General features: G+C 39.8%; 1 protein-coding gene across 1 annotated transcript in view; it reads left to right on the plus strand.

The window, feature by feature from the left end:
- LOC143281093 (acyl-coenzyme A amino acid N-acyltransferase 2-like) overlaps positions 1 to 14,070 on the plus strand; it is a 15,426-nt gene extending 1,356 nt beyond the window's left edge. The window contains exons 2-9 of the mRNA XM_076586037.1: positions 200 to 538; positions 2,678 to 2,947; positions 3,746 to 3,915; positions 4,766 to 4,879; positions 6,064 to 6,152; positions 7,330 to 7,414; positions 8,953 to 9,154; positions 10,037 to 14,070. Of these exons, the coding sequence (XP_076442152.1) occupies positions 200 to 538; positions 2,678 to 2,947; positions 3,746 to 3,915; positions 4,766 to 4,879; positions 6,064 to 6,152; positions 7,330 to 7,414; positions 8,953 to 9,154; positions 10,037 to 10,137 (1,370 nt within the window). The 3' untranslated portion in view covers positions 10,138 to 14,070. The remainder of the gene's footprint in view (positions 1 to 199; positions 539 to 2,677; positions 2,948 to 3,745; positions 3,916 to 4,765; positions 4,880 to 6,063; positions 6,153 to 7,329; positions 7,415 to 8,952; positions 9,155 to 10,036) is intronic.
- The last annotated feature ends 38 nt before the right edge of the window (positions 14,071 to 14,108 follow it).

Below are 14,108 nucleotides of genomic sequence, written 5' to 3' on the forward strand. Positions count from 1 at the left end.
CAAGATCCATTGGTGAGGGTGTGTCTTTTATTTTTAACAAATCTGTGTGTGTGTGTGTGTGTGTGTGTGTGTGTGTGTGTGTGTGTGTGTGTGTGTTTAAGCATATGTTAGCTTTCAGTATATATATATATATATATATATATATATATCTTGTTAAATTTGAGTATTATTGAAAGGTGACATACTATTTCATTGACAGATTTTCCTGCCAAAGGCCTGTCATCAGCAGCATCCCGTCTGAGGCAGCTGCATCCAGTTTTGCAGCCATGTACCATGGAACAACCTCCCAACGATGGCCTCCTCTTCTCCACCGAAACTGACCACATACAGGTGACCCCTAGGGTTAGCCTCTTTGACCAGAAAGTTGAGGTCAGAGTTCACGGTCTGCCCAGTAAGGCCAAAGTCACGCTGCATGTGAGGACGGACCAGGAGTGGCGCCGAAAGCTGGCCGTGTTCAGGTCATGCGGTCATTTTGTTGCCGGTGACAATGGAGACCTTGACCTCAGCCGAGATGCTTCCGTTGGAGGAACTTACACAGGTATGTTTGGGTTCTTTGTGCTCTTTATATGGTCATTGGTACTACTTTTGTTTGTCAGTAATTGCATGGTGATCAGAGTTTGAGGCTCTGTTTGCCATAGTGTTGTGCCCTTGACGGCCTGAGGAAGGGGCTTCACTATGAATTTTTTCACTCCACCCAGGTGTAAATGTTTACCTGACTTTGGATGGGGAAGGTTAAGAGGATTATGTCCTGCCTGATTGTGCACAGCCCTAGACATAGTGGATATGAATTATTGCGGCAATGGCCATAAAAGGCTTTGGGACCTTTAACTTTGTAGATGTTTATTTTCTGTTTAGCTTTTGAATTAAAGTGTACTATGGATGTCTTAAAGTTGAATTACTGGTTTCCAAGTCATTACATTTTCTTTGATGTAAATGCAGGTTTAGGTTATGGTTGTGGTTACCTATATATATGTGTGTTTGTTTGTTTTTTTGTTGTTTGTGTGTGTGTGTGCGTGTGTGTGTGTGTGTGTGTGTGTTAAAGAGAGACAAAGAGAGGTCAAAGGTGGATCTTTCTTTCTTTTTGTATTTCTTGTAATGTCTTTTCGTTTGTGTTTTTATACACATCTTAGGATTATTTGGCATTTTCATTTGGTTATAAGTAAATTGACATAGATAAAGTTTTTGGTTTTGTATGTCAGTTTTTGGTTTGTGTGTCATCTTGTATAAATATTTTTTTTGTATTATATATAGTTATGTATTTGTTTTCAGATTAGTTTTTAAAAATTTTCTAGTGAGAAATTGACCGAACAGTCAATATCAGAGGCATGTCCAAGTTTTCTATGTATGAATACGACTGTACTTGTGCTAGAGTTTCTTTTCCAGGTCTTTCTTTTCAGATAAAAATGAGATTCTGTGGAATATATATCTACAGCATTTTCAGCGGTGATAATGCCCATTGCAGTCGGCTAGGCTATAAGCAACAATGATAACATTACTAACAGTAGCAAGCATCACGTGTGCAGTGTGTTTGAAAATGACTTGACGTAATGAGTCACACAGCTGTGTCGACATCAAACCAAATTAATACATCGGTTTATTTATCAGAACACCTTTTTGCCAAATTAAACTGCTATATTCAGTGGCATTCTATTATTTGCTTCAACATTTTTGGGCACATGAAAGAAAAGAGATGCAGACATAAAGAGAGCATTGTATCACCTTTCATGTTGGATGCAATTATTGGGTTAATCTTTAAAATTTCTATACCACCTGGAATACATTCCCCTGGTTAATCCAACAGTGTTTAGAAAAGATCAAGAACAGGCTGACTACTTTGTGATCTGCTGAGCATTTTATCTTGGGTTAATTTTCCCTTCAGCTAGTTCTGTTTGGTTGTTTCTTTGATGTGTTTGTGTTAATTATTTTTTTAATTTGATTCAGTTATGTTTTAAAAAAAAATATAAATTATGCCTTTGATGAAAAGTATGTGTGTGTGTGTGTGTGTGTGTGTGTGTGTGTGTGTGTGTGTGTGTGTTTGCAAGGGCTTGTGTATGTGTTTGGCTGAGAGAGAGAGAGAGAGAGAGAGAGAGAGAGAGAGACACATTATTGTTTGCAATCATTCAAAACACAAGTCTTGGACAAAAAGAAAAAAAAGATGAAGAAGAAAATGGGGGTTGCGTGGCAGAGGATACTGAAATGATACGATCACTGATTGTTTGAAAAAGAAATACCCCAAAATGTTTGTCAGCGGAGTTGGTTAAGTTATAACCCATGAAAATGTTTGTGCTACAGTGTTCTTACATAGACATATTGATTATTAACTTGCACATGCTGAACCCTGGATGTGCTGCGGTATAATCAGGCATCAGACTTCTGATCCGGTGTTCACCTGTGGTCAGCATGGTGTTGTGTCCTTGGGAAAAGGCCCTTCACTCTGATTTTCCTCAGTTTTTCTAGACATGAGTAGGTATACCAGACATTGGTTGGGGATGATCAAACAAACCTGTGGAAGGTGAGATCAGGGCCCTGCCTTTCTAAGCCGAGCCCTAGACACAGTGGATATAAATTCACTGCCCGGATGGTGGTAGTAGGTGATAAGACCTTTGACCTTTAACCTTAGATGCTAGCATGGGTTTGCCAGTTATTTTTAAATTCTGTTTTTGTGTGTGACTATCAGGTGTGGACCCTATGGGACTGTTCTGGAGTCTGGCCCCCTGCCCCTCCGGCCCCCAGAACATCCGCATGGTGCTGAGGAACGGGGACGACCCTGTCCTCTACACCCTGTCCCTCCATCCGGGTCACTGCTCTCTCAGCGACCTGGTCGCCATGGAGACGACTCAGAAAGCTCTGCACACCACCATGGTGACCAGGTTGAAGAAGGCGGCGGACGTGAGGCGGATACCTGTGAGGGAAGGGGGAGTGAGAGGGGTGTTGTTCTTGCCCCCAGGTTGGTTGCTTTTAAACTTTGTGCATACATGCATGCACACAAGGGTGTGCATGTACATTACATACACACATATCTACACACACACACACACATGCACACATAAACAACCAATTGCACCACAATATATCGCATCATATGACACAGCACCACACACACACCACATACTGAGAAGATATCTTTTTACATCATTAACAGCTTTGTCATTGTGTCCATGATTATGATGATCTTCTAGCGGTGGGGCATGTGATTTAGTCAGCGCTTTCTCTCCATTTTGTATGGAACAAACTGCCCATCTCAGTCATTTACATGGATTCTGCAGTTTAATTTGTAGAATTTCATGGCACACTCTCTCATGTTCTGCCTTCCATCGTATTCATAGATGAGCTTGAACTTCTGATGACTGAGTGTGTGCGTACGTGTTTGTTTGCATGTTTGAGTGTGAGCATGTTTCTTTGTGTATGGCATGTAGCACTTTAATGCAGATTGTTGTTGTTGTAATAATAAGTATTGTTGTAACTTTTCCTCACACTGAAATAGTGTTCAACTACATTTCAAGAGTAGGCTGAGGATTATGTATTCTTTTTCATCTGCATTCTCAAGGCCTGACTAAGCGCGTTGGGTTACGCTGCTGGTCAGGCATCTGCTTGGCAGATGTGGTGTAGCGTATATGGATTTGTCCGAACGCAGTGACGCCTCCTTGAGCTACTGAAACTGAAACTGAAACTGTTGTAATTGTTGTTGATGAATCAATTTGTTGTTGTTGTTGTTATTATAGTGAATTTTGTCATTGTTATGAAGGAGACGGCCCCCATCCTGGAGTGATAGACATGTTTGGGGCCACAGGAGGACTGATTGAGACTCGTGCTGCTCTGCTGGCATCACACGGCTTTGCTGTGCTGGCATTGCCGTTCTTCAGGTTTGACGACCTGCCTGACATGCTAGAGGATATTAGGTTCGATTACTTTGAGGTGAGATAATTGTCTGAATGCATGCATGTGAAATGAATGGGTGTTATTTTGTGTACATTTGGAAGCCAGTGAGTTTCTTGTTATTGCATTGCATCCATTATGAAAATGCACACACACACACACACAGACACTTACAGACATGTGCATACGCACACTTGCACATGAGCAGACATGCACACACACACACACACAGACACAGACAAGATGCACATATGCACACACAAAACGCACACACACACACACACACACACACACACACATATATATATATATATATATATATATATATATATATATATATATGCACTTTTGACTGAATCAAAAGTGGAGTAAGCTGTTCGTGAAGTGAACAATCTCTCATTGGTCTCTTCCTTTTCCATTATACAAACACTAATGCACATGCGCGTGTTCACACACAAAACACACATCAGTATACCCCCCCCCCCCCCCACACACACACACAATTTGGATTTTCTGTTGAACCATGTTCTAATCATCTTTTTAGATTGAAATTTTCTGTGGGATGTGTGTGTGTGTGTGTGTGTGTGTGTGTGTGTGTGTGTGAAATGCATGTGTGTGTTTGGAGTGTGTGGTGTGTGTTTGTATGTAGTATGTTTGTGTGCATGCGTGTGTGTGTGTGTGTGTGTATGTGTGTGTGTGTGGTGTACATGTGCGGTGTGTGTGTGTGTGTGTGTGTGGTGTACATGTGTGGTGTGTGTGTGTGTGCGTGTGTGGTGTACATGTGCGGAGTGTGTGTGTGTGTTTGTGTGGTGTGTGTTTGTGTGGTGTATGTGTGGTGTACATGTGCGGTGTGTGTGTGTGTGTGTGTGTGTGTGTGTGTGTGTGACAGGAAGCAGTGTCATGGTTCAGCTGCCACAGAGTGGTGAGGAAGGGCGGGATAGGGGTGGTGGCAGTTTCAGCAGGCGGCACCAACTCCCTGGCCTTGGGCTGGAAATGCCCCCAGGTGACGTGAACTCTTCTTCTGTACTTGCTCACATTTCAGTGTCTGATTTCCACTGGGCCACCCACCAGAAGAGACCCAGCACTTTGTGTTTCTCTACATTTAGCAGCTTTATGATGCAAATAGAGATTTTTGAAGTTGAAATATATACAGTGTCGTCTTATGGGTTGGAAACTGTGACAAGTGTGTGTGAGTTACCAGGTTTGGGAGGCACATAGCCGTTTATTAGCATTTTCAGTGAAGGTTTTTACTGTATAGTAAGTAGTAAAATTGTTCACAGTAAGCAGTAAAAATTTCATAGTAGTAAGACTGTTCACAGTAAGTAGTAAAGCTGTTCACAGTTAGTTGAACAGTAAGTAGTAAAACTGTTCAGTCAGTGGTAAAACTGTTCACAATAAATGAACTATTCAAAATAAGAAGTAAAACTTTCACAGTAAGAAGTAACACTATTCAAAGTAAGTAGACAAACTGTTCACAGTAAGTAGTAACAGAGTAAAGCTGTTCACAATAAGAAGTAGAATTATTCAAAGTCAGTATTAAAATTGTTCTCAGAAAAAGTCATGTTGCATCCCCGGGATGTACCCTCAGACATTTTTGTTCAGTTCCTGAAGGAAATCAATATCTATTAACTTGATATAAATTTTATGAGGACTGAAACATACATGGGTTAACTGGTCTTTTTACATTGTTTTCATTTTCTAAACCCAATTTTTAGGTGGACTTAGCAAAATGTGGATGAAGTGATCTTTCAAATGTTGTGTTGATTTACCTTTTAACATTGTGTTCTCTTCCACCTGTTTTGTGAACGAAGGAATATTCAGCACTGATTTGATTTGATATGATGTCATATCTCTGTCTCTCTCTTTCTATGCTTTTCTTTCTCAGTCTGTCTCTCTGCCTACCTTTGGTTCTCTCCCTCTCTCTGGTTCTTGCATTGTTTCTGAGTATGTTTATCTCTGACTTTATCTCTTGATGATGGAAAGTGTTGCGTGTGTGAGAACACCAAAGTACTGTTCATCAGAGTACATCGTTTACTTCTGTTTGAAACGATTTTGCTTGTAAACTTGATCTGTTTGAAACGATTTTGCTTGTAAACTTGATTAAGCAGAGAAGTGGGTTTGTAAAGGAAACTGTTGTAAACCAGGCCAGTGGAAAAGCTATATCAGAGCCATGATTTTACATTGCAGGTGAAAGCAGTGGTGTGCATCAATGGCCCTGTGTTCTGCTATGGTTCGATCCTTCGTAAAGACGGAACTGTTCTTGCAGAAGGAGTGAAGTGAGTTTTATTCGTTTTTTGGTTGTTTGATTTTTTCAATTTTTAAGACAGTTACAATAATGGATGTACGTATTATTTTGAAATTATGTGTTTTGCTTTATACCTGTGAATATTCCACCATTGTTTCCTGTTATGATGGCCCTTCAATAAGTCTTGAAATACAGCAGTTGTATGAAAGTTACAAATCTTCTGCTTACTGTACTATTTTAAGAATTCTCCCTAAGCTTGTATGCACTTCATCATTCACTCAAACCACTTGACCTGGGGTATGTACCATAATATCCTTGAAGAAGGCCCAATTGTTGTTTTGTACGTCCATGTTTTATCCCCTGTTACGATGTCCCAAACATGATTTGATTGTATGCTATTGAATGTTTGCAACATGTAGATAAGCCATTCAAGCCTACCCTGTTTCTGCTCTTCTGTCAAGTGGTGAGGTACCCAACTGGCATAACACTTCCTTACATAGAGGTGTTTATGAAAGAAGGTGTTAATGCTCCCTGGTGAAATCTTCATCTCCTCCATTTCATCAATGGTGACTCGAGGGTCATCTTTGATCATAGACTTTACCTGGGCCATTTTTTGGTTGGTTACCACTGTTACAGGTCAGCCACAATGGTCATCATCTTTCAGGGTAGGTCTTCCATGTTGAAACTCCATGTACCACCTAAAGACTGTGGTTTGTGATAGTGCTCGCTTCCCAAAACAATCCAACAAACTTTGGAAGCATTGCTGATAACTCTTTCCCTGGCAAAAGTTGTACAGCAACATAGGTCGAAAATCTGGCTGACTCAGCTCAGCTTATTTACAGCCCTAGGGGGACCATCACCCTTACCATACATTTCGCCTTTCTGAACACAAACAGTTTTACGTAACAGAATGAAATTTGACTTTTTACCTATTACGACATTGCTGTATATGACGTAATAATGATTACTGTGACGTCATTAGTTCTTCCCTATTGCATCACTTATTGAATGTCCCTTGTATTTGACTTAAATAACTGCTCCATTGGTCATTCAGATCTTCACTGTGTTTGAGATGATTTCTGTGACCGATTTTGTGATCTTATAATGATAACAGAAAGCATTTTTCATCAAAGTATTTGTTCATGATGTTCATGATGGACAGATCTGTGTATATTGAATCTTATTGAATGTGAGCAGTTTGTGTGCAGGGTGGATAGAAAAGCCGTAAGGCAAACGAGCCATGGGCATTCCATAAGGAACGCTTTCCCTTACACAACAGATGACATCATCCCAGTAAGTAGATCTCCTGGGATCTTTTCTTTTTGTTTGTTTCTGTTTTTTATTTTATTTTTTAGGTTGCTCTCTCCCCTCTTCAAAGATCATGATTTTTTCTCTTTTTTCTTCTCTCCCCCCCTACTCTCCTTTCCCTTCTTCAGTCCACTCTGTCTCTTCCCATGTATGTACAGGAGACTTCATAGACACACAGTCTGGTGTATCTCTGTTGTCAGCCATCATGACTGAGGTTTTTGGTTGTCCACCATGTGCCCTCCAAGTCTGGATCCACAACCTTCACAGCTCATCCAGCAGCTGCCTGTGAACATCTGTTTTTCTGGCATTGAATGTGGTATCTAGTTAAAAACAAAAAGGTTAAAAGTCGTGTAAGTAATGCTTCATAACTCTGTCAGGAATGACACTCTTAAGTGTAACATCACTAACACAAATGCACCTAATATCAAGGCAAGATGTCGTCCATTATGAATGAGATTGTGTTTGAAAATTAAACTTAAAAAACCCAGTCTGCAAATCGGATCAAAGTCTGAGAGAGTCCAGTTTCATGGTTTTAAAGTTGAATTTTCCCACTTTACTGTTCAGAGGCAAGGAAAAGATGAAAAAAAAGAAAAAGAAAAAAAGAATGACAAATGTGAAGTGGTGGCCTAGTGGTAATACATCCACCTGGAAAGTGAAAGCTGGGCGCAATAGCCAAGTGGTTAAAGTGTTGGACTTTCAGTCTGAGGGTCCTGGGTTTGAATCTCAGTAACAGCACCCGGTGGGTAAAGGGTGGAGATTTTTCTGATTTCCCAGGTCAAGAAATGTGCAGACCTGCTAGTGCCTGAACCCCCTTCATGTGTATGCGTAAGCGGAAGATGAAATATGCATGTTAAAGATCCTGTACTCCATGTCAGTGTTCAGTGGGTTATGGAAACAAGAACATACCCAGCAGTTATCAACCATGACAGAGTCATAGGCAAGTCGATGTTGGTCATATAACGGAAAGAAAGGAAGAAAGAAAGAAAGAAATCAGCACATGGGAATTGAATCCCACACTTGCCACTACTTTCTCCCCTCCACAAGACCTGAAGTCATGATCTGAATGCTAGTCATTTGGATGAGACAGTATGCCGATGTTCCATGTGTTACATATACTTAGTGCATGTAGAAGAACCCATGGCAACAACAGATTTATCCTTTGGAAAATTCTCAAGAAAAATCCTCTTTGATAGGAAACCAAATACACTTGCAGGCAGTGAAAAGAAAGAAAAAATCAATGGTGAAGGTGCTGCACTGTAGCGACGTGGTCTCCATGGGTAGAGCAGCCCGAGTTTCATTGCAAAAGCTGTTGTTACAACAAATATAACACCACAGTGTAATACAAAAATGGTGGTTGCAGCATTTTTCTTTAGAGGGCTTCTGCTCATGTTGACATCTGGTGTAACAATATTGTTGATTGCATTGATTTGGTCCTAACTTTGCAGTTTAGGTTCAAGGAAAAGGTAAAAAAAAAAAAAAAAAAAAAAAAAAAATTAAAGCGAAAACTATGCGTGGTATGTCAGGTATGGGAGAGCGAGGCCCACTACTTGATGCTGGTGTCTGACGATGACCATCAGGTTGACCCAGCTTCCGTGGACGCCTGTCACGCCATGTTCCCCGACCACAAGCACCACCTGATGGAGGTGGTGCACTACCCAGGGGCAGGTCACTTACTGGAACCTCCCTACACTCCACACTGCCTGTCCTGTGTCAACCCCAATGTCGGTCAGTGCCACAGTGCTGCGTGGTTTGTTGCAATGATTTGCCTTTGGAATGTCTTCCACTTTGTTCTGTGTTGATGTTTGAGGAGGTGAAGTGGCAGATTTCAGTGAATTGCCTTCCAAGTATCTTTTTCTTTATTTTGTTTCAGTATATGAGGAGGCACCATGGCAGAGTCAGTCAGGCATTGGGCGTCTGATCCAGTGTTCACCAGTGATCAGGGTTCGAGGCCCCTGTTTTGGCATGGTGTTGTGTCCTCGGGAAAGGCACTTTACTCCGATTTACCTCGCTCCATGCCGGGTACCTGACTTTGGTCGGTGAAGGTTAACACAGCAGATGGAGAGGATTGGGCCTCACCTCCCTGTGCTGAGACCTGGACACAGTGGATATGTATTCACTGACATGATGGCCATAAAAGGCTATGTGACTTTTGACCCTAACCTTTGACCCTGCACCCCATGCTGCTGTCCTGCATCCACCACAGTGCTGGTGGTTTTGTTCCTGTCGTGGTTTAAACCTGGGATCTGGGGTAGGGTCAGGTAGTGATGGGGAACAGGGATAAAGGGAGATAACATGAATGAAAGGTAGACGGGCAGTGTGTGACTCCCATGGTGTGTGAGTGAAGTGATACTTTGTGGACAGTGACCAACGTCAGGGCTCGTCAAACTTTTGCGTCAAGTCTCTGTGCCAGTTGTAGTAGTAAGTATACGCTCTGCTACATCTCCGTAATTTGCCTTTTTAAGTATCCTCAGTTTATATTTTAATGTATTTACTCAGGTTATTGTTTCATTTTGTTTAATTCTTTTACCTTAATGTTCCATTCAAATCTGTGCAGCTTCTTGGGTCAATGTGATTATTTTTCATCCTTTTTTTAATTCTCTCTGACAGGGATGGAGATGCGATGGGGAGGTAATCCAGCAGACCATGCAGCTGCACAGGTAGACTCGTGGGAGCGTTTACAGATGTTCCTGCACACCCATCTGTCTTGACTCTGTCCCTGCCTGCAGATGGATCAATGCACTGACGTATACATAGGCAGATCGTTCAGGTGAACGATGCATGGCACCGGTGTTGTATATTCGCGTACCTCCTGATAGTCTGGAATGAAAACAGTTGACAGCAGTGTAGTATATTATTCTTCTACCTCCTGATACTTAATCAGGGATTAAAACAGCTGAATTAATGATAACGATAATAATAAAGGTATTCATACAGCTCTTAATCTTTCACACTCGTTCATAAGCATGCATAACTCTGAGTTCAGAGAGATGACAGACAAAACTTATAATATACATGTCACTTGAAAGCTGGACAATCTGTAGACTGGAAAGAGGCAGGGAAGGGGAGAGCTGTTTTGGAAAGAGGTATAGGATTTAAGGCCAGAGTTGAAAAAGATGAGCAGAAAAAAAATCTGAAAAAAATTGAGTGGGATGGGGGGTGGGTGGGGATTGGGACACATAAGCCCCCTCAATGGGGTCAACATCCCATGTGTGGTCAGGTTGAACACCCCCCGAAGCTTTTGATTGTTTGTCTTTTAAAATCCTGGAAGAGACATTTGCTGGTACTTCTTCGATACATTCCAACAGGAAAAAAAAAATCTGAGAAAATCAAACCTACTAAAACTAAGTAGAAAAATGTGCAGTGGGGACAGAGGGGTGGATGGTCATGGATGTGGACATGTCCTTCAAGCCTGTGCAGTGTTGTGTTTCAGGTGGGTTCACCTGTCATGGCCCAGCAAGTTAGGGCAGTGGCAGCGAGGTCTGTGGGTCTAAGTGGAAAATGTATACAAGAAATATTTGCACGACCCAATAATCAGGGAAATGTTAAGGTGAATATGACATTCAAGCACACATACACACTAAACAGAATTGATATACAATTGAGATTAGATTTATACAGGCAGCACCTTTAAAAGATTTTTTTCCCACCAGATGTGTAGCATACAATCTGTCCACACACTCTGACACTTCCTTTAAACTGAAGCTTAACAACTGGGGACTAAATGGTTCAGATTGTTGATCATGTTTTTGTGGCCACCAGCAATATCAGAAAACACTCAGTTTGGGACCACAGAAATTGAGTTAAACATGTTGAGAGAACTCCAATGAATTCTTTCTCTTTATAGTATGTAGAATATAACAATATAGCAGGTGAACACCAAGCTGGTTTTAAACGAGGATATTCAACAATTGATCATATGTTTACTCTTTTGGCATTTGTTCAGAAACAGTTTTCTCTTAATCGTAAACTTTACGTTGCATTTATTGATTTTGAGAAAGCTTTTGATTCTAGCAATAGAAAATTATTATGGCCAGTTCTGGTAAAACATGGCATAACAGGAAAGCTTTTTAAATGTATAAAGAGTATGTATAATGTTGTCAAAACAAGAGTTAGGTGTGGTAACAAACTTACTGAGTATATCAATTGCACTAGAGGAGTAAAGCAAGGAGATGTTTGTAGTCCAATTTTGTTCTCATTATTCATAAATGAATTGGCTTTAGAAGTGATAGACAGAGGAAGACATGGTGCGAGATTCACAATTGATTTTATAGAAGTGTTTATATCATTACTTGCTGATGATATTGTTTTGCTTTCAGAGACAGCTATTGGTCTGCAGATACAATTGAATAACTTAAAAAATTCAGCTACTAAATTGCAATTAAATGTTAATCTAGATAAAAGTAATATTATTGTTTTTAGAAAAGGTGGTTATTTGGCAGCAAGGGAAAGGTGGGTGTATGGTGGTATTGATATGCCAGTTGTCAATGCTTACAAATATCTTGGAATTCTATTTTCTACTCATTTGAGTTTTGTAGCTGCATGCAGGGATCTTTCAAGCAGAGCAAAGAATGTGCTGTTACATATTATGAAGAAACTCTTTTTATTAAACATTAATTCTTTGGATATTTTTATTAAGATTTTCGATACTCAGATACAGCCCATCGTACAATATGGCTCAGAATTATGGGGTCTAGATAAAAATGCTACAATACAATGTGAGTTCGTTCATTTATTTCAACTGAAAAAGTTTTTAGGAGTTGAAATGAAGGCACCTAACGATTTAGTATATGGTGAGACGAAGAGACATCCAATCTATATAAATTCTGCAGTTAGATGTGTTCGATACTGGTTTAAATTACTAAAAATGAATGAAAACAGACTGCCACTTAAATCCTATAATGTTGTATGATTTAGATTCTAGAGGTAAAAAGAACTGGGTGTCAAATGTACGAACTTGTCTCTGTGAACTGGGCTTTGGATATGTTTGGGAATATCAAGGAGTAGGTAATGATAATATGTTTCTGAAACTTTTTCGTCAGCGTTTGATAGACTGTAGATGGCAAAACTGGGAAAATCATATTCAGTCAAGTGATAGATTCTGTCTCTACAGATCTCATACTTCTACACATTTAGTAAAGAATTATCTTTTGTTTAACATGGAAAGATATCTATGAGTTTTATAAACAAGATTTAGATTTGGCATTTCTGAAATTCATATGCACAGATATCGTTATAAGATTGTTGATCACAGAGAAGTTGTGTCCTTTGTGCAAGCTGTCAAATGAAGATGAAGTGCATTTTGTTTTGATGTGTCCTGTGTTGCATGGATTTCGCGTAAGATTTATTCCAAAGAAATATTATGAACGTCCATGTTTGTTTAAATTATGTTTATTGATGGCATCATCTGATGATGGTGTCGTACGTAATCTCGCATTGTATTTACACAGAGCTTTTAAGTTAAGAGAAACGGTATTATCATAATTTCTTTAACTAACTGTGAAAATGGTGAACGTTTACTGATAGTATGGTGACATCTCTGTACTGTATTATCGCCCTTCATTCATATGGGGCTATGGCCTCAAGTGAATAAATCATCGCAGTCTCAGTCTCTCTCTTTGTGTGTGTGTGTGTGTGTGCTGAAAAGCCTGCCTCAGTATTGAATAGAAGTTGGCTATGTGTTTGTGTGTGCAAGAGAAGTGACTTTCTTTTGAAAGAACTCCATATTACTGATATTGTTAAGAAGAAAGCTCATTTGTCTCCTGGTTGTTGTTTCTTTAAGTTCAGTATAAATGCATTCTTTTGTCGTTGCTGAGTTTGATGTGTTTTTTTTTGTAATGTTTGCTTTTGTCCCAAAAGATAATTCCAGTCTGCTTTACCTCTTCAGAAAGGATGTGATATCATTAATATAATGATGAATTTTACCAGAACAAAAAATCATATTTCAAGACGTAGTTTTCATATGTGTGTATGCTCTTGAAGAATGATTGTGTTAGAAGAAAAAAAACATCACCAAAACATTCATGTTTATTAAAAAAAAAAAAAAAAAAAAAAAAAAATCCCAAATGCAAACTGAAGTCATGCATTGAGCCTTACACAGCTCTAATCCAAAGTAAAATGCACAAACTCAGTCACAATCATCTCCACCTTTGAGCTCTTTTTGTGTGCCTGTACACTTACACACACACACCTTCACTCACAGTTACATACATAATTATGTCCTGTACCTCTGACAGACATACAGCATCACATGTAGGACTTACACAGAAGACCACCAGATAACAGATACATGAAAGAAAGCTAACATCAAACAACTCACACACCAACACTGCACTACAAGCACTCAGATGCTGCATGGCCACACATGCTTGACGAGTGATCTGGTGAATTCAATGCTGAATTCATTGTATTCATGAAGATTGATGACTGTCTGCTTATGTATTATATAAATAGTTGCATTAATGTGTTCATCAGTAAAAAGTGCTGTTGAAAAAAAGTTTCCAACAAACATTATGGTCCGGTTACACTTCTCGTTTCTATCCCAACACTTCAACTCTGGTTCAAATGATCGGTCTGTCCTTACATGTTTTCGTCTTTTGAACATTTATCTTCCTCTCTCCTCCCTTTCATCTCGCTCTCAATCTCTTTCTTTCTGTAACTGTAGTGTCTCAGAAAAGAAGGA

Source organism: Babylonia areolata, chromosome 4, assembly GCF_041734735.1.
Source record: "Babylonia areolata isolate BAREFJ2019XMU chromosome 4, ASM4173473v1, whole genome shotgun sequence".
Taxonomy (NCBI): domain Eukaryota; kingdom Metazoa; phylum Mollusca; class Gastropoda; order Neogastropoda; family Buccinidae; genus Babylonia; species Babylonia areolata.